At 46.9% G+C, this 24,476-nt stretch overlaps 2 protein-coding genes across 3 annotated transcripts in view; one reads left to right on the top strand and one right to left on the bottom strand.

Annotated features, from left to right (window-relative positions):
- Positions 1-22,589, bottom strand: part of ARL2BP (ADP ribosylation factor like GTPase 2 binding protein) — a 332,657-nt gene extending 310,068 nt beyond the window's left edge. The window contains exons 1-2 of the mRNA XM_030203732.1: positions 22,322-22,589; positions 19,252-19,306 (exon numbers count right to left, since the gene is read on the bottom strand). Coding sequence (XP_030059592.1) covers positions 19,252-19,289 — 38 coding nt within the window. The 5' untranslated portion in view covers positions 19,290-19,306; positions 22,322-22,589. The remainder of the gene's footprint in view (positions 1-19,251; positions 19,307-22,321) is intronic.
- Positions 22,590-22,782: 193 nt separating this feature from the next.
- The window catches only part of RSPRY1 (ring finger and SPRY domain containing 1), a 663,702-nt gene continuing 662,008 nt past the window's right edge, over positions 22,783-24,476 (top strand). For both annotated transcript variants that reach the window (XM_030203731.1, XM_030203729.1), the window contains exon 1: positions 22,783-22,884. The gene's annotated coding sequence lies outside the window, so the exon portion shown is untranslated. The remainder of the gene's footprint in view (positions 22,885-24,476) is intronic.

Genomic DNA, 24,476 nt, shown 5'->3' with positions numbered 1-24,476 from the left:
ATGGGGAGAAGGGTGCCCAGGGAAAGCATCCTGAACTTTTCTTTTACGAGATATTTGTTCAGGGCCCTTAGGTCTAGGATGGGACGCATCCCCCCTGTTTTCTTTTCCACAAGGAAGTACCTGGAATAGAACCCCAGCCCTTCTTGCCCGGATGGCACGGGCTCGACCGCATTGGCGCTGAGAAGGGCGGAGAGTTCCTCTGCAAGTACCTGCTTGTGCTGGAAGCTGTAGGACTGAGCTCCCGGTGGACAATTTGGAGGTTGAGAGGCCAAATTGAGGGTGTATCCTTGCCGGACTATTTGGAGAACCCACTGATCGGAGGTTATAAGAGGCCACCTTTGGTGAAAAGCTTTCAACCTCCCTCCGACAGGCAGGTCGCCCGGCACTGACACTTGGATGTCGGCTATGCTCTGCTGGAGCCAGTCAAAAGCTCGCCCCTTGCTTTTGCTGGGGAGCCGCGGGGCCTTGCTGATTCGCACGCTGCTGACGAGAGCGAGCGCGCTGGGGCTTAGCCTGGGCCGCAGGCTGTCGGGAAGGAGGATTGTACCTACGCTTGCCAGAAGTATAGGGAACAGTCTTCCTTCCCCCGAAAAATCGTCTACCTGTAGAGGTAGAAGCTGAAGGCTGCCGGCGGGCGAACTTGTCGAATGCGGTGTCCCGCTGGTGGAGAGACTCTACCACCTGCTCGACTTTTTCGCCAAAATGTTATCCGCACGGCAAGGCAAGTCCGTAATCCGCTGCTGGACTCTATTCTCCAGGTCGGCGGCACGCAGCCATGAGAGCCTGCGCATCACCACACCTTGAGCAGCGGCCCTGGACGCAACATCAAAAGTGTCATAAACTCCTCTGGCCAGGAATTTTCTGCACGCCTTCAGCTGCCTGACCACCTCCTGAAAAGGCTTGGCTTGCTCAGGGGGAAGAGCATCAACCAAGCCCGCCAACTGCCGCACATTATTCCGCATGTGTATGCTCGTGTAGAGCTGGTAAGACTGGATCTTGGACACGAGCATAGAGGAATGGTAGGCCTTCCTCCCAAAGGAGTCTAAGGTTCTAGCGTCCTTGCCCGGGGGCGCCGAAGCATGTTCCCTAGAACTCTTAGCCTTCTTTAGGGCCAAATCCACAACTCCAGAGTCATGAGGCAACTGAGTGCGCATCAGCTCTGGGTCCCCATGGATCGGTACTGGGACTCGATCTTCTTGGGAATGTGGGATTAGTTAATGGTTTGGTCCAGTTCGCAAGCAATGTCTTCTTCAGGACATGGTGCAAGGGAACAGTGGACGCTTCCTTAGGTGGAGAAGGATAGTCCAGGAGCTCAAACATTTCAGCCCTGGGCTCGTCCTCCACAACCACCGGGAAGGGGATGGCCGTAGACATCTCCCGGACAAAGGAGGCAAAAGACAGACTCTCGGGAGGAGAAAGCTGTCTCTCAGGAGAGGGAGTGGGATCAGACGGAAGACCCCCAGACTCCTCGTCAGAGAAATATCTGGGATCTTCCTCTTCCTCCCACGAGGCCTCACCCTCGGTGTCAGACACAAGTTCACGGACCTGTGTCTGCAACCTCGCCCTGCTCGACTCCGTGGAACCCTGTCCACGATGGGGGCGTCGAGAGGTAGACTCCCTCGCCCGCATCGGCGAAGCTCCCTCCGCCGACGTAGTCGGGGAGCCTTCCTGGGAGGTGGCCGCGGTCGGTACCGCACGCGGTACCGACGTCGGGGACCTCAACCTGGGCGATGGGCCAGCCGGCGCCACGCTCGACGGTACCGGTGGCGCAAGCACCGCCGGTACCGGAGGGGTAGGGCGCAACAGCTCTCCCAGAATCTCTGGGAGAACGGCCCGGAGGCTCTCGTTTAGAGCGGCTGCAGAGAAAGGCTGAGAGGTCGATGCAGGCGTCGACGTCAGTACCTGTTCCGGGCGTGGAGGCTGTTCCGGGCTGTCCAGAGCGGAGCGCATCGACACCTCCTGAACAGAGGGTGAGCGGTCCTCTCGGTGCCGATGCCTGCTGGGTGCCGAATCCCTCGGCGACCCAGAGCTCTCGGTGCCGACACGGGGAGGAGACCGGTGTCGATGCTTCTTCGATTTCTTCCGAAGCATGTCACCGGAGCTCCCCGGCACCGACGAGGAGGACGTCGAATCCACCCGTCGCTTCCTCGGGGCCGAGACTGAAGAAGGTCGATCTCGGGGGGGCTGTACCGCAGGAGCCCTCAGGGTAGGCGGAGACCCACCCGAGGGCTCACCGCCACCAGCAGGGGAATGGACAGCCCTCACCTGCACTCCACCCGATGCACCACCGTCCGACGACATCAGCAGACGAGGTCCTGGTACCACCGACGTCGATGCAGCTATCCGATGTCTCGGCGCCGATGCAGAGGCCCGATGCCTCGATGCACTCGATGCAGGGGCGGCCGAGGAAGATGGTCTGGACGCTGACGACGTCGATGCACTCGAAGATCCCGGTGCCGATGCCGACGAAGAGCCCGAGAACAACACGTTCCACTGGGCTAGTCTCGCTACCTGAGTCCGCCTTTGAAGCAGGGAACACAGACTGCAGTTCTGAGGGCGGTGCTCGGCCCCCAGACACTGAAGACACGACGAGTGTCGATCAGTGAGCGAGATAACCCGGGCGCACTGGGTGCACTTCTTGAAGCCGCTGGAAGGCTTCGATGTCATGGGCGGAAAAAATCACGCCGGCGAAATCAAAAGCCGAAATGGCGAAATTCGAAGCACCAAATTTAGAGGGAGAAAAAATCTCGACCGAGGCCGAAAAAAGGCCTACCCCGACGACGAAAGAAAACTTACCGGGGCAAAAAAGCTGGAAGTACGGGGAGGATTTACACGAAACCCGGCGGGGGGTTTCCGGAGCACTTCCCGACTAGGACAAAGCTTTCCCGAAGGAAAAAAACACGTTCAAACAAATTGGACGCGCGAGGTCGACTTTCCGGGGCTCGACACGGCGAAAACACGACCGTACCGAGTGCGGACAAAAGAAGACTGGCCGGCTCGAGCCGGTTTCGGGCGGGAAGACGGCCGCGCATGCGCGGTGCGCGCGGGCGCGCGAGGGCTAGCAAAGGACTTTGCTAGTGAAGTTTCCGATTGGAGGGGCTGCCGTGGACGTCACCCTATCAGTGAGAACAAGCAGCCTGCTTGTCCTCGGAGAATATGATGTACAAACCAGTCGTAAACCTGTGACCTTTGGCTTGAAAGCCAGCCATCTTCCAGAAAAAAAAAACTATTTCCTGAAACTACTGCACCTGGAGATAATGCCCCCATGACAGCACTGAGGCTCCATAGTTAACATGGAGAACAGAACACTAGCCCCAGAAAATAACAATATGTAACATTTCCCACAGAAACGTGGAGCCAAAGGCACTACGCCTAGAATCTCCCTTCTAAAAGTGCAGGAAAAAAAAAGAAAACCTACAGCACCTGGTATTCCAAGGCAGTCTCCCATCCAAGCAGAAACCAGGTCCAACCCTGCTGAGCTTCCAATTTCAGAGGGGATCAGCCACACTCAGGGTGGTGTACCCATAGGCCAGTGATGGCAAACCTATGGCACGCGTGCCAGAGAGGGCACGCAGAGCCCTCTCCCTTGGCACGCGCGCCGTCGCCATCGCTGGTCCGCCCACTCTCCCTCCCAGTTCGGCCTTCCTCCCGCCCTCCCTCCAACGCAACGAGCAACAGCCCGCCCGCCCGTCCTCCCTCCCTCCCAGCACCAGGAACCCCCCTCCTCCTAAAATTTAAAAAGCGTACCTTCTCAGTCGGGGTTAAGGCAGCGTGCGTCGGCAGCGAAGCGCCTGTGCTTCGCTCCACGCGCCTTCGGCCTTCCCTGTCTCTCAAGCTCTGGTCCCGCCTATGGGAGGGACCAGAGCTTGAGAGACAGGGAAGGCCGAAGGCGCGTCAAGCGAAGCACAGGCGCTTCGCTGCCGCTGCCTTAACCCCGACTGAGGAGGTTGGAGGTACGCTTTTTAAATTTTAGGAGGAGGGGGTTCCTGGTGCTGGGAGGGAGGGAGGACGGCAGGCGGGCGGCCTGATGCTCGTTGGGTTGGAGGGAGGGCGGGAGGCCGGCCTGGTGCTGTCTGTGTGCTGCTGGGTGGGAGGGAGACCTGATGGTGGGTGCTGGGTGGGAGGGAAGCCTGATGGTGGGTGCTGGGTGGGAGGGAGGCTTGCTGCTGCGTGCTGGGTGGGAGGGAGACCTGATGGTGGGTGGTGGGTGGGAGGGAGGCCTGCTGCTGCTGCGTGCTGGGTGGGAGGGAGGCTGGACATTTGTGGCTGGAGGGGAGAGGATGGTTGCTGGACATGGATGGAGGGCAAGAAATGAAGAAGAAAGGAGGAAAGTAAAGAAATCAATGGAAAGGAAGCCCTGGAAACGGAGTTAAGAGAACAGATAGAGAGCAGCAGAATCAGTGACTAGAACCAATATGGATAGAAAAACAAAATCACCAGACAACAAAGGTAGGAAAATTCATTTTATTTTCATTTTAGTGTTTGGAATATGTCGAATTGGAGAATTTACATCTGCTGTCTTATTTTGCACTGGGCATACTGGAGCTGTAACAGCTTACAGAAATGATTTATAATGGAAGAAAGTCATGTTATTTTTTTCTCCTACACTAGTATAATATTTTCAATGATGTCTGTTTATATGCGCTATGGCTGGTGTAAGGGGTGTGGCTATCATAGGGGTGGAGTCATATGTGGTGACCCCGCCCATAATGAGTACCGGCACTTTGCGATAAATAATTCGGTTTTGGGTTGCTGTTTGGGCACTCGGTCTCTAAAAGGTTCGCCATCACTGCCATAGGCAATACCTATACTGCTAATATAAAGAGTTCCACAAAGGAAGTGAGGGAAACTTTCAGGGTGTTAAAGCAACTGCCCTCAGAGAAAAAACTGAGGGGACTAAAAAGTCTGTAAATAAAAATACGAAATAGGCCCTTTCAGAGGGCCAACACACAAGGAGCCCTGCTCTGATGCTGTTCACTGTTTCCCAAACCAAGAACAGCCTTAGCCAACGGAGGAACTATGAGAAAATCTTAACTCACCACAGACAGTGAGGCCTACTGGAGACTGCTGCCATCAATGCACCCACTTAGGCAAACATGGCTTGCTAGCTCAGGCGATTCTTGCTGCCTCTGTGCAGAAAGGGACTGCCCTGAAAAGACTTCCTCCGAATAGAGGAAGACAGGACAGCAATGGAATGTACTGCTGAGCTGGAGAGTCAACATCCCCTCTTTGGGACAGGGTCCATCAGTGGAGACTGAGATAGGGAACAAGACAGAAATATCCAAAGGCTGGGAGGGAAGTGACGTCACGGGAGCAATGGCAGCATAAATGCTGAGCTCCTGCCTGCCCATAGCAAAAATAGAAAGATTCCCTACCATAATCAAAAATTAAAAAACATCTATCGGAGGGGGCAAAGCCTCTGACAGTGCAGGTAAAAGGAAGTTGGCACCGATCCACTGCCAGTAGCGAACGGCGGAGTTTTGCCCCGGGCGCTACGGAGAGGTGGAGGAGCGACAGAGGGTGAGATATCCATCGGCTCCGTGTTAAGCAGGCGAACAGAGCGCGGGAGAACAGACCCATCAGCACGAGTGCAAAGCCTCTGACAGTGCAGGTAAAAGGAAATCGGCGCCGATCCACTGCCAGTAGCGAACTGAGAAGTTTTGCCCCGGGCGCTGCGGAGAGGTGGAGGAGCGACGGAGGGAGAAATATTCATCGGCTCCGCGTTAAGCAGGCGAAAAGAGCACGGGAGAGCAGACCCATCAGCACGAGTGGAAAACAAAAATAAAATAGCAACAGGGGAGAAAACAGAAGTGATGGAGCCCAGCGCTACGACGCCAAGCCTCTCCCAATTCGCATATGCGGGAGCCACGAGGCAGAACAATATGGCGGCCAGTGGAGAGGAAATTGCAGCAAGCGGGGACCGAAAACGCAATCCCTCTACCGAAGATATGTTCCCGACGCCAGAACAAATGAATCAAGAGGAGGAATCCCTCCCAGAACTAAGAACTTTGCTGAATGAAATTCGCACTGATTTAAAAGCTATGCGAGCTGACTTAGCTAAGATGGGGGCAGATCTCAGAAGTGAAATCAAAGAACTTGGGCACAGAGTGGAGGAAACAGAGACTAGACTGGAGGAACAGGGGGAGAACATGGGGACCCTGGACCGGAGAGTGCAAGATATAGACCTGGGGCAAGAAGCACTAGCTGACAAGATTGAAGATTTGGAGAATCGCAGCCGGCGGAACAACCTCCGATTTCGGGGGTTACCGGAGTCACCCACTTACCAAGAAACGGAAAAGGTGGTACAACAGATAGTATGTGCATTGGTGGCAACTTCCGAACAGCCCCTGGAGCCCGAGCAAGTGCTATTGGACAGAGCTCATAGAGCCCTTGGGGCCACAAGAAACAACCTTCCCAAAGATTTGATCGCCTGCTTCCGGGATTATAAGCTCAAGGAGCGAGTTCTCCAAGCAGCACGCCAAAAGCAAGATTTTAAATGGGACACATACAAAATCGAGATATATCAGGACCTGGCGGCGGCAACACTGAGGAGAAGAGCAGACCTGAAACCAGTCACCAGGAGATTAAGAGAGATGGGGCTTCAGTACAGATGGAGGCACCCATTTGCCCTGGTATTCTATAAAGATGGGAGACAACATCAGATAAAAACGCTAGCAGAAGCACGGGAGCTGCTGCCCGAAGATATTCCAGCAACAGCATCCACGGAGGTGGAAACGAGGCGCTCTCAGACGAACATGAGAAATTATCCGAAGTGGCAGCGAGTAGGCCGAAAACGCCTGCAACGCCAGCAATCAGCTGGACGCCTCACTTGAACACAAATGCCAAGGGTAATGTCAAGGACGGACATATTCAGTGGTTGATATGGTTAGAGATAAGGCTCTGTTTGGGGGAGTATAGCATATAAGGGGAAATGGGGATTCTGGAAGATCAAACGGGAGGAGGGAGGCAAGTAGATAAGGGGAAAGAGCAAAGGGAAATGTTAGAAATACATAAGGATTGGAAAGGGGGAATCTAAAATGGTAATTTCTAATCAGAGATGGGCAAAGGGGATCACTTCCTCTCTACAAAGCACCGTTTTTATTTTGAGATGAAACGGGTGCTCTGGATTTGGGAAAGGAAGATGGGGGGGGGGGGGGGTGGGAAGTTCAGAGGGGGGAACGGGGGGAAGATAAACCTTAGGGGTATATTACAAGAGTGGGGGGGAGGGAAAAAAGGGAGACAGGATGTTATGATGTTACAGTATGGTGATAAATATGTTGAAGGTTTATTATTACAAGTTGTAAAATGTTTAAATGTATAACACTAAATGTAAGAGGCCTCCTCAATACATCGCAGAAGCGTAGACAGGTCTTTAGAGAATTGACCCGACAAAAGTCGGATGTTGTGTTTCTCCAGGAGACCCATCTGAGAAGAAATCATGAACACCTGATGAAACATAAGAGATATCCCACTGTCCAATGTGCTTCCAATAGGGCGAATAAAAAAACGCAGGGAGTCCTGATAGCTTTGTCGGGATCCCTCCCATGGCAAGTACATACTACAGTGAAAGATAAAATGGGACGATATATATTGATGACAGTGTCACTATATAATAAGCATTATACTCTAGTGTGCATGTATGCCCCTAACGTGGGGCAGAGAGAATTTTTAGATACAGTGGAAAAGGTGATACAGGAAAATATACAAGGAGAATTGTTGGTGGGAGGTGATCTTAATCTCACGATAGATCCTAAATTGGACAACTCAGGAGGGAGGGTAGAATATGCAAAAACAGATAGGAAAGCCCTCATAAGGTGGATGGCCCGATGGGACCTAGTAGACATATGGAGAGAGAGACACGGGACAGAGAGAGATTACTCCTATTTCTCTCCCAAACATAATACCTATTCACGAATTGATTACTGGCTAGGAGGCAGAGGGATGAGAAATGATATCAAATTAGTGGAGATAGAACAATGTAGCTGGTCTGATCACTCGATGGTGCTATTGGAGGTGATGGGAGAGGGAGGGAAGACAAAGAAGAGAAGATGGCGCCTAAATGAAACACTTTTGATGGACCCACAGAGTGTCCTAGAAATAGAAAACAATATTAGAGAATACATACAGTTCAATGATACTGAAGAGGTTAAACCGACAAGTTTATGGGAGGGCCTGAAAGTAGTTATTAGGGGCCAATGTATAGCGAAGCAAGCATATATCAATAAGAAAAAAGCGGAGGCAGAAACCAATTTACGGAAACAAATAACGAAACTAGAGAACATGCATAAGAAAGACCCAACAGATAGTAAAAAAACAGAAGAAATACGCCAACTTAAAGCTCAACTTAATGAAATACAACTGGCGGATATAGCCGGACAGTTAGAACAAGTACAGCAGGAGTACTATGAATTTGGAAATAAAACAAGCAGATTACTGGCTAATAAGCTTAAAAAGCAGGCACAGCGCAATTATATACAGGGCATACACAGCCCCTCAGGGGAGCTAATAACACAAACAGAGGAAATGGCAGGGGTATTTTGGGATTTCTATAATCAGCTATATCAAGCAGAACAAGATACATCAAGGGAGGACATGGAACAATACGTGCGGGACCTGGAGATGATTAGAGTCACGGGAAGGGAGCAGGAAGCGCTGTCAAAGGCCATAACATTAGAAGAGATAGAAGAAGCAATAGCAGATTTGCCAAACAACAAATCCCCCGGGCCGGATGGCTTCCCTTCTAGATTTTATAAAAGGTTTGCAAAGATACTAGCCCCAGTACTACTGAAAGCTATTGCTGACTTCGAGGAGGCACAGGAGCTGCCATACTCATGGAGGATGGCTGAAGTGACCATACTCCTAAAGCCAGGTAAAGACCCGCTACAGTGTGGCTCCTACCGGCCAATATCTCTCCTGAACACGGACTATAAGATTTTTACTAAAATAATGGCACGCCGCCTACAGGAGGTAATGCCACGATTAATACATGAAGACCAGACTGGCTTCATTAGGGGTCGTCAAACACATGATAATACTAGGACACTGTTACATATCATACAACAAATACAGGATGAAAAAACACCAACAATAATATTCTCAGTCGATGCAGAAAAGGCATTTGATCGTGTAGATTGGGAGGTTCTATTTACAGTAATACGTCAGATAGGTATAGAGGGACGATTTATGACATGGCTGCGCCTATTATACACGAAACCGATGGCGGTATTAAAGATAAATGGGACACATACTAACATACTAGAGCTGCACAGAGGAACAAGGCAAGGATGTGCAATTTCCCCATTATTATTCGCAATATCAATCGAACCACTAGCGAGGATAGTACGGACACACAAAGATATAAAGGGAGTAGTACGGGGGCAGAGGGAACATAAAATAATGCTTTTTGCCGATGACGTTCTCCTGACATTAACCCATCCATCACAATCAATACAAGAGGTAATGGAGGTGATAACAAACTATGGAAGGGTCTCAGGATTTAAAATTAACATAAATAAATCAGAAATATTAAATCTCTCGGCATCACCTAGGGAAATACAAGAGATAACAGATAAGTTTCCGTTCACATGGGCAAATAAGTCAATTCGCTATCTAGGGATACAGATTACACCGGAAATAGGGGGATTATATCAAGCAAAGAACTGTTTGAGGAAGTGGACAGATGGGAAGGACTTACTATATCATGGCTGGGAAGAATCCATGCTATAAAAATGATACTCTTACCAAAGATATTATACCTGTTCATGGCCATCCCAATACCTATCCCACAAAAGTTCTTCCAACAACTAAATAGGAAAATGTTTGCCTACATCTGGAGGAAGCGACCCCCCAGGGTAAATAGGAATATGATGTTCCAGCTGCCCGTGGAAGGGGGAATGGGAGTACCAAATTTCCACCTATATTATCAGGCAGCCCAACTAAGAGTATTAGCGGAATGGACTCCTAGAAATAATAAAAAATGGCTACATTGGGAACGTTCATGGTTGAGTACCCGTTATATAGGAGATATACTTTGGAGGAAGGGGACTGAAATTATGTCTCTAACTAAAAGGGTGCCGGTGGGGATTGGCCTCTTACTGGAGACATGGTTACGGATACGACGAAAAGTGTTTCCGGAGAGGAGATATTTTTTACAAATGGCTATACGTGGGGCTCCGGGGTTTCCGTTAGGAGAATCAGATAGTGTATATAAAAATTGGGCCCGTAAGGGATTATACATGTTAGGCCAGATATGGAACAATGGAGAAATTAAAAATTTTGAAGAATTAAAAGAGGAATATGAGTTGGAAGAAAGGGATATGGCATATTATCATAGCCTGCGGAACTATATAAAAAGGCGGGCAGGGGAAGAGCTGGAACTTACAGAAACAGGGTTAGAAAGGGCAATTAAGGGAGGAGGGGGCAAAGGGGGAGTGTCACGATTATATAAGGCACTATTAAAAATGTCCAGCCCTCAAGATCACTATATGAGAAGGTGGGAGGGGGCCTTACAACAAACCTTTACAAGAGAATGCTGGATGAGGGGACTTAGATATTTATTGAAGGCCTCTATCACTCAGTCAGTGGCTGAGAATGGTTATAAAATATGGTACTGGTGGTACTATACACCGGATAGACTGCAAAAAATATACCATAAGATATCACCGAACTGCTGGAGGGAATGTGGTAATAGAGGTACATTTATGCATATATGGTGGGAATGTCCCAAGATACAGGCATTTTGGACTCAAATTCGAGCAATGGTATACCAAATCACAAAGATAGAATATCCAAATCAGGCGGAATACTGTCTTTTGCACTTCCGGCCGGGAAGATGTAAGATACACCAACATAAAATGGCTAGCCAGATTTTTGCAGCAGCCAAAATGACAGTGGCAAGGGCATGGAAGCAGATAGAGGTACCACATATTCAAGTAGTAAAGCATAAACTCGATTATCTGCATCAGATGGCGAAACTGACCGCATTGAGAAAAGGCCAATTACATAGGTTTCAACAAATTTGGCAACCTTATGAACAGATGAAAGAAACATGTAAATCACCACATTAAGAAAGGGGAGGGGGGGGAGGAAGGGGGGAAGGATTGTTAAGAGTTTATTTGCAAATATTGTTATAGAAGAAGAGATAAATATGTTACACATATGGTGAGTGTTGCAAATATGTGGAGATGTATTTAACATGTTAAAATATAATAAAGAAATTTAAAAAAAAAGAAATATCCAAAGGCTGAACTAAAAAGAAACTGTCAGTTCCCCTAACAGACTTCTGCAACATATAGGCATATGGAGCAGCAGAACGAACTTGGGGAAGGAGCTGGCCGTCTGGTATCACTGCCTTCAACTTTGTACTCTCTATCTCCACCTGCTGGTAGATGGACACAACCCACCAGTTCCTGGATTCATCTGCTGCATACTACTACTATTTAGCATTTCTATAGCGCTACAAGGCGTACGCAGCGCTGCACAAACATAGAAGACAGTCCCTGCTCAAAGAGCTTACATGCTAAGGAAAGACCCGTGTAGGGCACTCTAAGGCCAATTCTTACTACAGTTTTGTAAAAGGGAGTCCTAAAATAGCTCAAAATGCAAGAGACTTTTATTCAGCTAAATAAAGTACTGCTACAAATAGCAAGTGGCTTTTAGGTAATAAGGAGAATTTATCAGATGTATCCAATTATTGACCAGTGGCATCAATACTGTTATTCACCAAAATGATAGAGGAAATAGTTACACATTAATTATAAAAATATCTGGACAAATAATATTTTGCATAAGGCACAATCTGTGTTTAGACAATTTTACAGCACGGAAACAGCTCTTAGCACTATCATTGCAGAGAGAACAGCGTTGCTTAGTAGGGGCCAAAGGGGAGTCTTACTACAATTTGACCTGTCCTGTGCCTTTGACTTAAGCGATCATGACTAGGTATCTCATGACATGTGCTGTATTGTTTTAAGAGGTTCTTGACTAGCCGACCATATAGTGCGAAAGTAAAATGTTTTGAGTCAGACTGCTGGCATCCAATTTGTGGTGTTCCTCAAGGTTCCCCTTTGTCACCATCCTTATTTAATGTGTTTTGTAGCTCATTAGGTCATGTTATGAGCCAAGATGGGTTTAAATTATATGTATATGCGATGACATTACAGTACTTCTTCCAATCTATTCTCAAGATACTGACTTTACAAATAGGATTGCAGACTGCATTCATCTTTTAGAAATGTGGATTTCTTCTCACTTTTTAAAGTTGAACAAAGATAAAACCAAATTTTTGTTGATCAGTCAACCTTCTGATTTGCGGAATTATAATATTCTGAAAATAGACAATCCAAAATACCAGAAAGGCACCAGGAGCCTTCAGAAAAGGGACACGCTTCTTTATTATTAACTGTCAATATTCCATACTGGACCCGACACCGGTCGTGTTTCGGCGCACAGCACCTGTATCAGGGGTCTGGTGTGTTCAAAGATCAAAGCTTCTTTCCTACTAAATAGGATAGCGATCCATACGGTTCGAAAAACGTGTACTCGATATGTCAGGAAAGTCAAGTCCCTTCGTATCTTGTTCAGAGAGCAACGTGTCCCTTTGCTGAAGGCTCCTGGTGCCTTTGTACTTTGGAACCTTCTCTGTACTGTTTTCTGAAAATAGATAATCCAATTTAGACTTGAATCTAGTTTGAAGATTTTTTTTGTGTAATTTTAACTAACAAATTAAGCCCTACTTTACAGGTTCATGCTTTAAAACCCCCCCCACAAATTTTTATATGATGAAAAAGCTGAGAAGAGTTAGAAGTATTTTGACCAAGATTCTTTTAAATTGGTTGTTCAATGTGTCATTTTGGGTCAATTGGATTATTGTAATAGTGTATATCTGGGATGGTAAAATTATGTCTTACCTGATCATTTTCTTTCCTTTAACGCAGCAGATGAATCCAGGAACAAGTGGGTTAAGCCCGCCTACCAGCAGGTGAAGATAGGGATAAACAAACTAAAGGCAGTGATGTCAGACGGCCAGCTCCTTCCTCAGTTAGCATGTCATTCGTAAGCATTTGCCAAGGCCAAAAATATGAAACTAATAACAACCAGAAACCATCCTCACTATGAAAAACAGAGAACCAAATAAGAACTTCAAAATAACTGCAACTTGATCCAGAAATCGAAATGCTTTCTGTGTTCCCATATCTGTCTGAACTCTGCAAAAGAGAACCAGGAAGGAAAAAATAGCCACACTGAGCGGAAAATGAAAAAACTGTCGGCTGAACTAGGGAGGGATCCTGGATTCATCTGCTGCGTTAAAGGAAAGAAAATGATCAGGTAAGACGTAATTTTACCTTCCTTGCCACTTGCAGCAGATGAATCCAGGAACGAGTGGGATGTACCAAAGCATTCCTTAAGTAGGGTGGGAAGCCGACGCTCCCTCGCCAACACTCCCGCCCCAAAACTTGCATCCTCCCGAGCAGACACGTCTAGTCTGTAATGCTTCGCAAAAGTATGACAGGACGCCCAAGTAGCTGCCAGATAAATCTCTTCCAGAGATAAAGCCGACGCCTCTGCCCAAGCAGAATGCGCCTTCAGGGCCACTGGAGACACCCGTCCTTGTAGCAGATATGCCACTCCAATGGTTTCCCTAATCCAGCGAGCAATGGAAGCCTCAGAAGCCGCCTCACCTCTTTTCGATCCCGAGAAGAGCACAAAGAGATAATCCGAGCGTCGAAACTCATTAGAGGTCTGCAAGTACCAAAACAAGGCTCTCCGCACGTCCAGGAAACATAGCGAAGCAAACTCCCCCGGATAATCCTCTCTTCAAAAAGATGGAAGATAAACCGCCTGATTGACATGGAAAGCCGAAACCACTTTAGGTAGAAACGACGGCATCGTCCGGATCGACACCCATGCTTCAGAAAACTGCAAAAAAGGATCTCTGGAAGACAAAGCCTGAATTTCAGAAATCCTCCTAGCCGAAGCAATGGCCACCAAAAACAGTGTCTTAAGTGTTAGATCCTTCTCAGAAACCTTATTCAACGGCTCAAACGGTGGGGCCTGGAGGGCTCGAAGTACCACATTCAATTGACATGCCGGGCACGGCTGCCGCAGAGGAGGCCAAAGCCGAAGAGCCCCGCGTAGGAAACGGACCTCATCAGAATGAGCTGCCAAAGAGGAACCGTCTAGTTTGCCCCTAAAACAAGCTAGCGCGGCCATCTGCACTCTAAGGGAATTGTATGCCAATCCCTTTTGAAGACCATCCTGAAGGAACTCCAGAATAACCGGAATGTCCGCCTGAAAAGGCGATTCAGCACGCAAAGCACACCACGCAGAGAAAGCTTTTCACACTCACGCTTACGTTGCTAAAGTAGACTGCTTCCGTGCCCCCCAAAAGAGTGGCAATGACCGGTCCTGAAAATCCCTTCTTCTTCAGCTGCCACCTCTCAATAGCCAGGCCGTAAGACCAAAGCGGGAGGGATTTTCCATCTGAACTGGCCCTTGATACAGCAGATCGGGAGTCACCGGAAGTCGCAATGGTGGCTCTGAGAGTGCTCGAACGAGATCCGCATACCACGGCCGTCGGAGGCCACTAGAATGACCGGCCCCCGATGCCGCCCTATCAGGCAAAGAACTCTCCCTATCAGAGGCCATGGAGGAAAAACATACAGTAGCTGTTGTACCGGCCATGGCTGGAGAAGAGTGTTCAATCCTGCGGATCCTGGCTGCCATTTGCGGCTGAAGAACTGAGGAACTTTGGCACTGCAAGCCATGGCCATGAGATCCATTACTGGTCTTCCCCAACATTGACAGATCAGCCGAAAAGCCAAGTCCGACAGCGTACATTCCGCTGCGTCTAAAAGAGTCCGGCTGAGAAAATCCGCTTGAACATTGTCTTGACCCGCAATGTGCGCTGCCGACAGACTCTGAACATGCGCTTCTGCCCATACTAGAAGACAAGACGCTTCCACTGCCAAGGGTGCCCCCTTGCCGATTGATGTAGGCCACCATCGTGGTGTTGTACAAAAATACACAAACCGCCTGCCCCTGCAGAAGGTCCTGAAAACTCCACAGCGCATTCACGACTGCTCGCAACTCCAGACGATTTATTGGCCAAGTCGCTTCGAGAGGGGTCCTCGATCCCTGGGCTACTTGATGAAAACAACGGGCTCCCAGCCCGCAAGGCTGGCATCCGTCATGACTACCACCCAATTGGGAGACGCCAGAGAAACACCCTTCTGCAAATTGGCTGACCGGAGCCACCATGCGAGACTGTCCCTGGATCGGCTCGACCAAGGAAGGCGTCGTTGATAATCCAGCGATGTCGGCGACCATCTGCTCAAAAGAAAATTCTGAAGAGACCGCATGTGAGCCCTTGCCCATGGAATGACCTCCAAGGTCGCCATCATGGAACCGAGGAGCTGAACATAGTCCCACACTCGGGAAGTGCGATGACTCAATAAGGTCCGTACCTGAGAAAGCAATTTGATCCTTCACCCCTCGGGGAGAAACACCTTCCCCCGCTTCGTATCGAATTGCACTCCAAGATACTCCAGACTCTTGTCCATATTGACCACCCAACCTAAGGATTGCAACACCGCAATCACTCGGTCGGTGACCACTCGACTCGCCTCTGCTGTTGTCGCCGGAATCAACAAGTCGTCGAGATATGGATGCACTCGAATCCCCTCCTTCCGCATGAACGCCGCCACCACCACCATGACCTTGGAAAAAGTGTGTGGAGCAGTGGCCATTCTGAAAGGAAGGGCCCGAAACTGGAAGTGCTGACCCAGTACCGCAAATCTGAGAAATCTCTGATGGGGCTGCCAAATGGGAATGTGCAGGTAAGCTTCCCTCAAATTGAGAGCCATCAAAAACTCGCCTGGTTGAACAGCAGCAATGACTCCCTTAATGTCTCCATGCAGAAGTGACGAACCCGCAAAACTGGTTTACTTTTCTGAGATCGAGAATAGGCCGAAAAGCCCCTCCCTTCTTTGGAACCACAAAGAAGATGGCGTACCGACCTGTGCGCCTTTCGAGAGGAGGAACAGGCATGATAGCCCCTATCCTTAGCAGGTCTCGCAAACACTGCAGAACTGCTGTCCTCTTGGCCTGTTATACACAGCAGGACTCCAGAAAAAAGTCTGACGGGAGAGAAGAATTCTAGCTTGTAACCTTCTCGCACCACATCGAGAACCCACTGGTCCGAAGTAATTCTGGCCCACTCTGGAAGAAACAGAGAAAGCCGACCACTGATTTGCTCTCCTCCTGAGTGGACCTGCGCCCCATCAATGGGAGGCCCGAGGAGCCCCCTGACGAGAGGGGGGTCCAACTGGATGCTTCTCGTTGCGAAAGGAAGAACGCTGCCCAAAACAAGGATTCTGAAAGGCTGCATTGGACCGCCCCGGGCGATACCGTTGCGTCTCTCTGAAACGTGAGCTCGAGGCTCCCTGCCTGGAAGTAGACTTGGGTCTATCCTCCGGAAGACGCTGAGATTTGGAATCCCCTAGATCTTTAACAATCTTTTCTAGGTCTTCCCCAAGAAGCAATTTCCTTCGGAAAGGCAATTTAATGAGCTGTTGCTTAGAGGCCATATCTGCGGCTCAATGACGGAACCACAGAAGACACCGAGAGGAAAAGGTCAAGGCCATGAGTTTGGCTGAAGCACGGACCAAATCATACAAGGCATCCGCCAAGTACGCCAGCCCAATATCCATCAGCGACATCTGAGGAGTTCCCATGACAGAATGTAGCCAACTGAGACAAGCTCTAGCTGCATAAGAACTACAAACAGAAGCTTGAAGTGTCAAAGCGGCCACCTCAAAGGCACGTTTTAAAGAGGCCTCTCTCTAGCCATCTGTCTTGCATATCCTTAAGTGCCACATCACCTTATACTGGAAGAGTAGTCTTCTTAGTGACCGCCATCACGAGGGCATCCACCCTAGGTAGAGCAAACTGCTCTAAACGGTCCACTGAAACTGGATGCAGCCTGGTCATAGCCCTGGCTACTTTCAGCCCCCCCCCCCCATCCGGATCCGCCCACTGGGCTGAAATCAACTCTTCAATAGCTTCATGTACCGGAAAGGCCTTAGAAGGTCGTCTGGTACTAGCCATCTTGGTGTTGACCGCCTGAGAAGCCGCAACCTCAGGGTCCTCTATATTCAGGCCTTCCAGCGCCTGAGAGATAAAGGAGGACAACTCCTCCTTATGGAAAATCCTCATGGCAGAAGAGTCCTCCAGTTAGTCAGTGAGGACACCGTCCTCCACCCCCGTCTGCTCCGAGAGAGCCACCACGGAGGAAGCTGCAGGCGACCGTATGCAGGACCCCTCCTCAGACCCCAAAGAAAGCCTAGGCTTTTTAAGGGAGGAGAAATCCTCTGGGAAAAAAAACAAAAATCTCTTGGTTACCCCCAGACCCCCTGAGAGAATCAAAGGCCGAAGCTGTCGCAGCCGAGTGAGGGGGGAGGGCAAGGCCCTTTTCAACAAAAAAGCCTGATGGAGTAGCAAAATAAACTCTGGCGAAAACCGCTCCCCCGCAACGGAGGAGGTTGTAGCCATGGCACCTGCACCACCACCCACAGTTCCTGATGGCCCCCGACTCCCCTACCAGCGGAGAAGTAGCTTTGCCCAAAACTGCTACCGGAGCCGGCTCCACGACCGATCGCAAAATGGCACGAGAATCGCCAAGCTCTGGCCAGGAAAGCACGCTCTCGGGGGGGGGGGGGGCACTGGTCTGTTGAGTCACGCCAAATCAGCACACCCCGCACTGCAAAGGCCCACCGCCGAACCCTGTTTCCCGCATCGGGAACAGCGTTTTACCGCCTCCGCTGCCATCACCCGTCCCAAACGGGAACCCAGCAGGTCTTACCCTGGACCGGGAAAGCGCGGGAACTGACAGCTGAGCCAAAGAAAAAAAAAAACTCTTCGACTCCACGTTGAGGCAGGCTCAGACAAGCAGGCAACAGAAAACAGGACTCGGACAGCAGTAACACAAACCTGCTCTCAGCAAAAATACACTTCCCTGTGCTTCTGTTTCTCTTTTAAATAAATTCTATGGTTCTCTTTTTTTTTTTTTTTTAAGTGAGGAGGCAGAAACAAACAGGGAAGGAAAGGAACAGCAAAAGCCTGTTCAGAGGGAATTTGAGGAGCAGCAAGGACCCAGGAACTGCATATGCTGCCAAAGGGGACACCACCAGTCCGCCACCCCTGGCTCAAACTGGCCACTGGCCCAGGAGCAGCACCCTCAGAGGCCTTGGGCCCAGCAGCTGGAGAAAAAGCTGTCCACCACCTGCTGAGACAGAGACATACTAACTGAGGAAGGAGCTGGCCGTCTGGCATCACTGCCTTTAGTTTGTTTATATCTCTATCTCCACCTGCTGGTAGGCGGACTTAACCCACTCGTTCCTGGATTCATCTGCTGCAAGTGACAAGTAAGTTCTAAATTCTTGTTAAGATTCAGACAATTCAGAATACTGCAGCCTGTCATTTTTTTCAGCTCATAAGTTTGATAAGGTTACACCTCTGTTGTATAGATTGCGTTGGCTTCCTGTGGAAGTTTGGCTTTATTTTAAATGTATGTACTATTGTATTTAAAATACTTGATGCTGATACCCCATTGTACACGAAAGATTTAATTGGTTTATTACTCAGTCTAGAAATATTTCCACAAGAAATCCTTTACTTTTACAGTTCTCCAGTCCTCGAGGAATACAGTCTAAACAAATGTTTTCATCTAGTTTACAATACTTAGCTGCTCCAGTTTGGAAATCTCTTCCAACTAAGCTTAGTTATTCCTGATTATGTAGTTTTTAGGGAACAGTTAAAAGTGCATTTTTTAAAATAAATGTTTTTTAAGTACTAAAGAGATTTTATTTTGCATTTATGAGACATATCGTTTTACGATTGTTAATATTTCAGGTTTGCCTGAACTTCTTTTGATACATGTAATCTGCACTGATCTATCAGTATCAGCAAGTGAAATGACAACACTAACAGTTATTCTGTGCAGAAACTGATATTGTGAAACCAAACGCCCTTACTGAATTTTAAAATGTCTGTACTTGGCATGTAGATACTATTCTAGATGCCAGAACAGCTGCTCAGAAATTATTCCACTAAAATGAAAGCTGTAACCTTTTTTTGTGGTCCTTGTGACACAAACGTGTTTTTTATTTTTATATTAATTCTACCTTTGTTGTGGTTCTCATGTAATCTCTGTGAAAAACTGCATTCAGATATTGTAATTCTTACCATACTTACATAGACACAGCAAAATTTTCTTCTTCCAAACTTTCCATAATTATTAAATCATTCCCTGAAAAGAAAATCAATAAAAATAATGATCAAAAACAGAGAATATATGCTTATTCTGTTTACTAACCTTTACTTCTACACGTTCTACTTTATTCATAATTTGCATTGGCATACTGAATTCACTTTTGCAGTTGTATCTGGAAAAAGTTTAATCTTTGAGATCTGGCTTACTGTTCTAACCTCCTTGTTTACTAAGATGTGCTAGCGGCTTCCGTGCAGCAATGTTGACACAGCCCATTCAAAGTGAATGAAAATGGGCTGTGTTGGCATTAGCGCACTGCAGCTGCTAACGTGGCTTAGTAAACAGGGGGGGGGGGGGGTAAGTCTTTAATCTTTTTGTATGGTAGTTGTAATTTTAAATGGAGCTTTTCAAATTTAGAGCAAAGTAGATGAAATCTGTCAGAGACAGGGGCAGCTAGATTCCACTGATAAAGAAACCAAAGGGGTCTTTTAACGAAAGACTAGAATGTGTCATTTGCAGCAGGGCCCATAGGAATAAAATGGGTCCTGTGCCAGATAACATGAGTTAATCTTTAGTAAAAGACCCCCTAAAGAGTGCATGAAGGAGCCCTGGCTTTAAGTAGAGCTGACAAAAGATATTTGGGAGAGTTCAGTTCTCCTCCTTTCAACATCCTTAACTAGAGAAATTACAAAAAGGATGTATCTACTCATTCTGGAAAAGAAAAAGTTACATATGTACACACAGAGCACGAGTCATTTTACAAGCTAACCTTTATGGTAAAAACGCACACAAGTTATACCAGTTTTCAAAGAGAAATTACATATGTTTCTATTTGAAAACTATTGCATGGCAAGTACACCTAGACAATTACAATTGCCATTTAGCACACACGTTGACCAGCTTATTTTACATGCATACGTACATATTTATAAAGTATGAACATACATGCTAATCCCACCCCCAACCCTGAGAAAACCTCTGTTAAGTTTAAGTGAACTTATGTGCAATGCACAAGCTGTATATACATATACTTTTACTCACAAGTCTTGGCAATTAAAAAAAGAAGCCAATTCTGCATAAGAAGGCAACTAGGTCAATGGGGCACGAATGTACCTATTTTATAAAGTTGCATACCAGCCCAAACCCTGAAAAACAAAACAAAAAAAAAACACCTATACTTGGGAGCAAACATCTATACCTGTTCAGGAGTATGTTTAAATGTTAGGATATAAAACATGCATAAAAATCATGACTCCACTCAAATGTCTTCCCTAACCATACCTACTAGCACTATGCCTACTTTCAGGAGTGGAGGAATAGCCTAGTGGTTAGTGCAGTGGACTTTGATCCTGGGGATCTGGGTTTGATTCCCACTCCAGTCACTTAACTCTCCATTGTGCCAGGTACAAATAAGTACCTGTATATACTATGTAAACCGCTTTGAATGTAGTTGCAAAAACCACAGAAAGGTGGTATATCAAGTCCCATTTCCTTCCATAACTGTTGTTTATAACTGATTTTTGAGCCAGAGAAAGAAGACCAACGCTTCCACAAAGGAAACCAGAGGAACAAAAAGAGTGGAAGATCCCAAGAAAAACCAAATCACAAGATGACCAGAACAGTTCAAAGGTTTATTCTCCAATGTTAAAAAGAAGATGTGTCATGTGTTTTGCCTGTGGAATCTTCCTCAGGGGTCCTGTAAAACACGCAACCAGCACACGGAGAAAATCCTGAACCTTGGAAAAAAGAATACGTGCTTAGCAAAATCGCAGAGGGTAATGCTAAAGTCTGTACACTGACTTTTAAAATTGTCCCTCACAAATATGCTTGAAATGGTGAGATTGGCAAGAAATGAATCTATCAGGGAAGGCTATCCATAAAGTGGATGAACACAAAATCCCATGGGGTGCAGATACAGAAAAACAAAGTGGGAAGTGGACCAATGACTTCAGGACGTCGAGACTAAGGTAGTATAAAGAAGAATAAACTTTATTGTAGACTCGACACAGTACTGTGTTTCGGCCTCAGGCCTGCCTCAAGAGTCTTGAGCGATGTAAAAAAATTTTTGAGTTACTGGTTCGTCTTGAGTGGTACTAAATAAATGCGTTTTCGTCCTGCTACATCTCTGTTTGATGATCTAGAAAGTCTTTGATAAGACCATCCGGCATTTGAAAACATATTTATTTAGTACCACTCAAGACGAACCAGTAATTCAAAATTTTTTTTACATCACTCAAGACTCTTGAGGCAGGCCTGAGGCCGAAATACAGTACTGTGTCGAGTCTACAATAAAGTTTATTCTTCTTTATACTACCTTAGTCTCGACGTCCTGAAGTCATTGGTCCACTTCCCACTTTGTTTTTCTGAGGAATGAATCTATAGCACATTGCAGATGCACCAAGTTACCCAGTTCTAGGATGGAGACTTTTTGGCCAGTCCTGGTTTTGAACTTGCATCCCAAAGCCGAGTGGGATTTGTAGTGACTAACCTTGCTCATTGAAATCAGTGTTGCAAGTCCTATAATGCACCAGGATGTGGTCAGAAATCCGGGTAACTTGGATCCCTGGCGTTGCTAGAAGTTTTGGTAGAATTAAGTATAAGTTTAATAAATGCAATAGGTGCTGCCCCTCCACCTTGAGCAAACGCCTTTACTGTGCCCAAGGAGGGTTGTTGCGTGTAACACCCCTACACCAACTTCTTAAAACTAGCTCTTATGTGCTTTATGAATGAAATAGACAACATTGTAATTTTAATATATCGCTATTTGTAATTTTCTAGATGAATTACCTAGCTTCTTTCAATGTTATCCACTTAGAACTATGTAGTATTATCGGAATATAAGAAGCGTAATGTGATATAATGTAATGGGGCTGAAATACATAGGACCGTGGGGAAAAAGAGAATTGTGCAGTAACAGTTTCAGATCCTGAAAGTCAATTTCCTTTCTCAGTTATCTGGAAGCTGTCTCCAGAAAATTGCGGAGCAGGCCTGAGTTCCCCCTCGAAGCTCCATGGGTTTTACGAAGAACTTCTTCCCCTTGCTCCCATCACACACCTTCCTAAGTACTGCTCACCGGCTCCACAGCACCACCCATCCAGGGTCTCCTCCAGTGTACGGTAAAGGCTCCAACGAGTAACCTACCACCATCACTCTAAAGGCCGCAGCGTCCTTAGCTAAAAAAAAAACACCCCAAAACAAAACTGGTGGTAGCCAGGAAACCCCACCTTCCGGCCGAACTGAAATCAAGAACCAATCGCAAAAACTATTCCTTCAGCACATCTACCAACCACAGCTCTGACAGGTTGCGTTCCAAGCCTCTCTGTCCTTATCTTTTTGGTTGACTATAACTGCTAACGAATAATTATATTGCATACAGATACGTGGGCACACACGTTTTCCAATCAGACGTTAACGTAACAGCCGCTGAGCTGAAGGGTTGTTGTTTCGTGTGTAAACGCTGACGATGATGACTTCAAGAAGCTGGGTTTGTGCACGTCCCTTTTATGTGACGTCACAATACCTCGATCTGATTGGTTACTGAGATTAATCCCACTGTTGGGGTGGCATCTGGTGTGGTGAGGAGGCCTGGTAGAGTGAGAGCTCTGGAAAGAGGAAGAGTGAGTCCATCTTTAAGTCTTTCATTCGCGGCTGCTTTGAGCTGTACTGGTTTGGAATGGTATCTTGAGGATCCGTTACGGGTCTGATGAAGGGAAATGAAAATATTTTACTACCCGATGAGAGCAGTAGGGTGGGAGAAGCTGGAGTTTTGTGGGTAGATAGATGTACATTAGGCCGGGGGTCGCGTTGATGGTGCTGAGCAAATCTCACTGTGTCAGAAAATATCGAATTCTTGTATGTTCTTTTCCGTTAGAAGGATTGGGGTCGCGGGGCCTTTTTGGATGTGCTCGCAATGTCCGTGCTGAAAATGGTTGGTTTATTGTGGTGCTGAATTCCGACCTTAGGTACTCCGTGAATTGCATTATTGGGTAGCTGAGTAAGCAAATAGCTGTGTTTTAAAATGAAAACGCAGTCAGATAAAATAAAACATGAGTTAACTTTGACAAATATCAAGATTAACGATTGGTGCCAGACTGTATCCCTAAGCAAGCGAAGGCACGTTTAACGTGAGAAACGGTATTGAGATCTTCTTTTGAATAATTGTTTTTAGTATTCCTTTAAATATTTTTTTAAGACGCGAATGTCAATGCTGTACCAGGTTTGTTTTTTTTTTTAATGCTTGGGGTGGGGGGGGGGGGGCACCACGAAGGTAGACAACATCATTGTAGGTTTTTGAAATCTGTTTTCTTTGCAATAGTGAAATTTTAATTTGCTTGATAAAGGCACTGTACTCCCTCCCCCTCCCCCCCCTTTTTTTTAAACTAGCGTGTATGATTTTGTTTTGTTTCAAGGTTTTTATCCTACATGGGAATGCCCTACATACACAGTTACAGCTTTTTTTGGTCTCTGTCATGGACGTAGTTACATTGTTTTTCTGTTTTGGCATTTGCACAGTTTTCAGGGAATGAGTTTCTGCCTTTTTGGGTTCAAAATACTAATGTTAAAAAGAGGCCTGTACATAGAAAGGCCTAACGAGAACAGTGTGGCTCATTCATTACAAATTGATTACAGCATTTATAAATATCACTGCATCAGGAAAAACACAAAAGAAAACACTGGGCTCATGCCGTAAGAGGACTCTCGGAGGCTGAAGTTGTGATCACTTTAGAAGCAGAGTAAAAGTGATTTTTTTTTTTTTTAATTTTTGGCCAACAAATCTGTTTGAACACTTTCAGCTGAAACTGCAGCTAAAAGTTATCTGGTTTCAACTGAAAACTAAGTTTGATTGTGTGAATGTGAACCAATAAGGCCTATTGGGTATATATAGTTGGAGCTTTCAATCAGCAGCCCTCTGCTAAACCCACAGTATATTATTAGCCTCCAGTCCCAGGAATTACAAGTACAGGTTGATAACTGGGAAAACTATTTTAACAAAAACTTCATAACACATGTGGCCCGTTTAGGTTCCCAAGTCAATGCAGATGTAGTTAAATATTGTCTGAGACAGGACCTTTGTGAGAATGTGTTAAAAATTATGATTACCAGCTCTTTATGCTTACCCAAACTGTGCACAAGTAACAAGAGAAAGTAGTATTGAGATGTTTCCTGTTTTATATTTAGTTATAAAACTGATTCAAGACAACCATGATAT

Source organism: Microcaecilia unicolor, chromosome 5 (assembly GCF_901765095.1).
Source record: "Microcaecilia unicolor chromosome 5, aMicUni1.1, whole genome shotgun sequence".
Classification (NCBI taxonomy): domain Eukaryota; kingdom Metazoa; phylum Chordata; class Amphibia; order Gymnophiona; family Siphonopidae; genus Microcaecilia; species Microcaecilia unicolor.
Note: the sequence above shows the minus strand (reverse complement) of the source record. Positions and strands in the feature narration are given on the sequence as shown.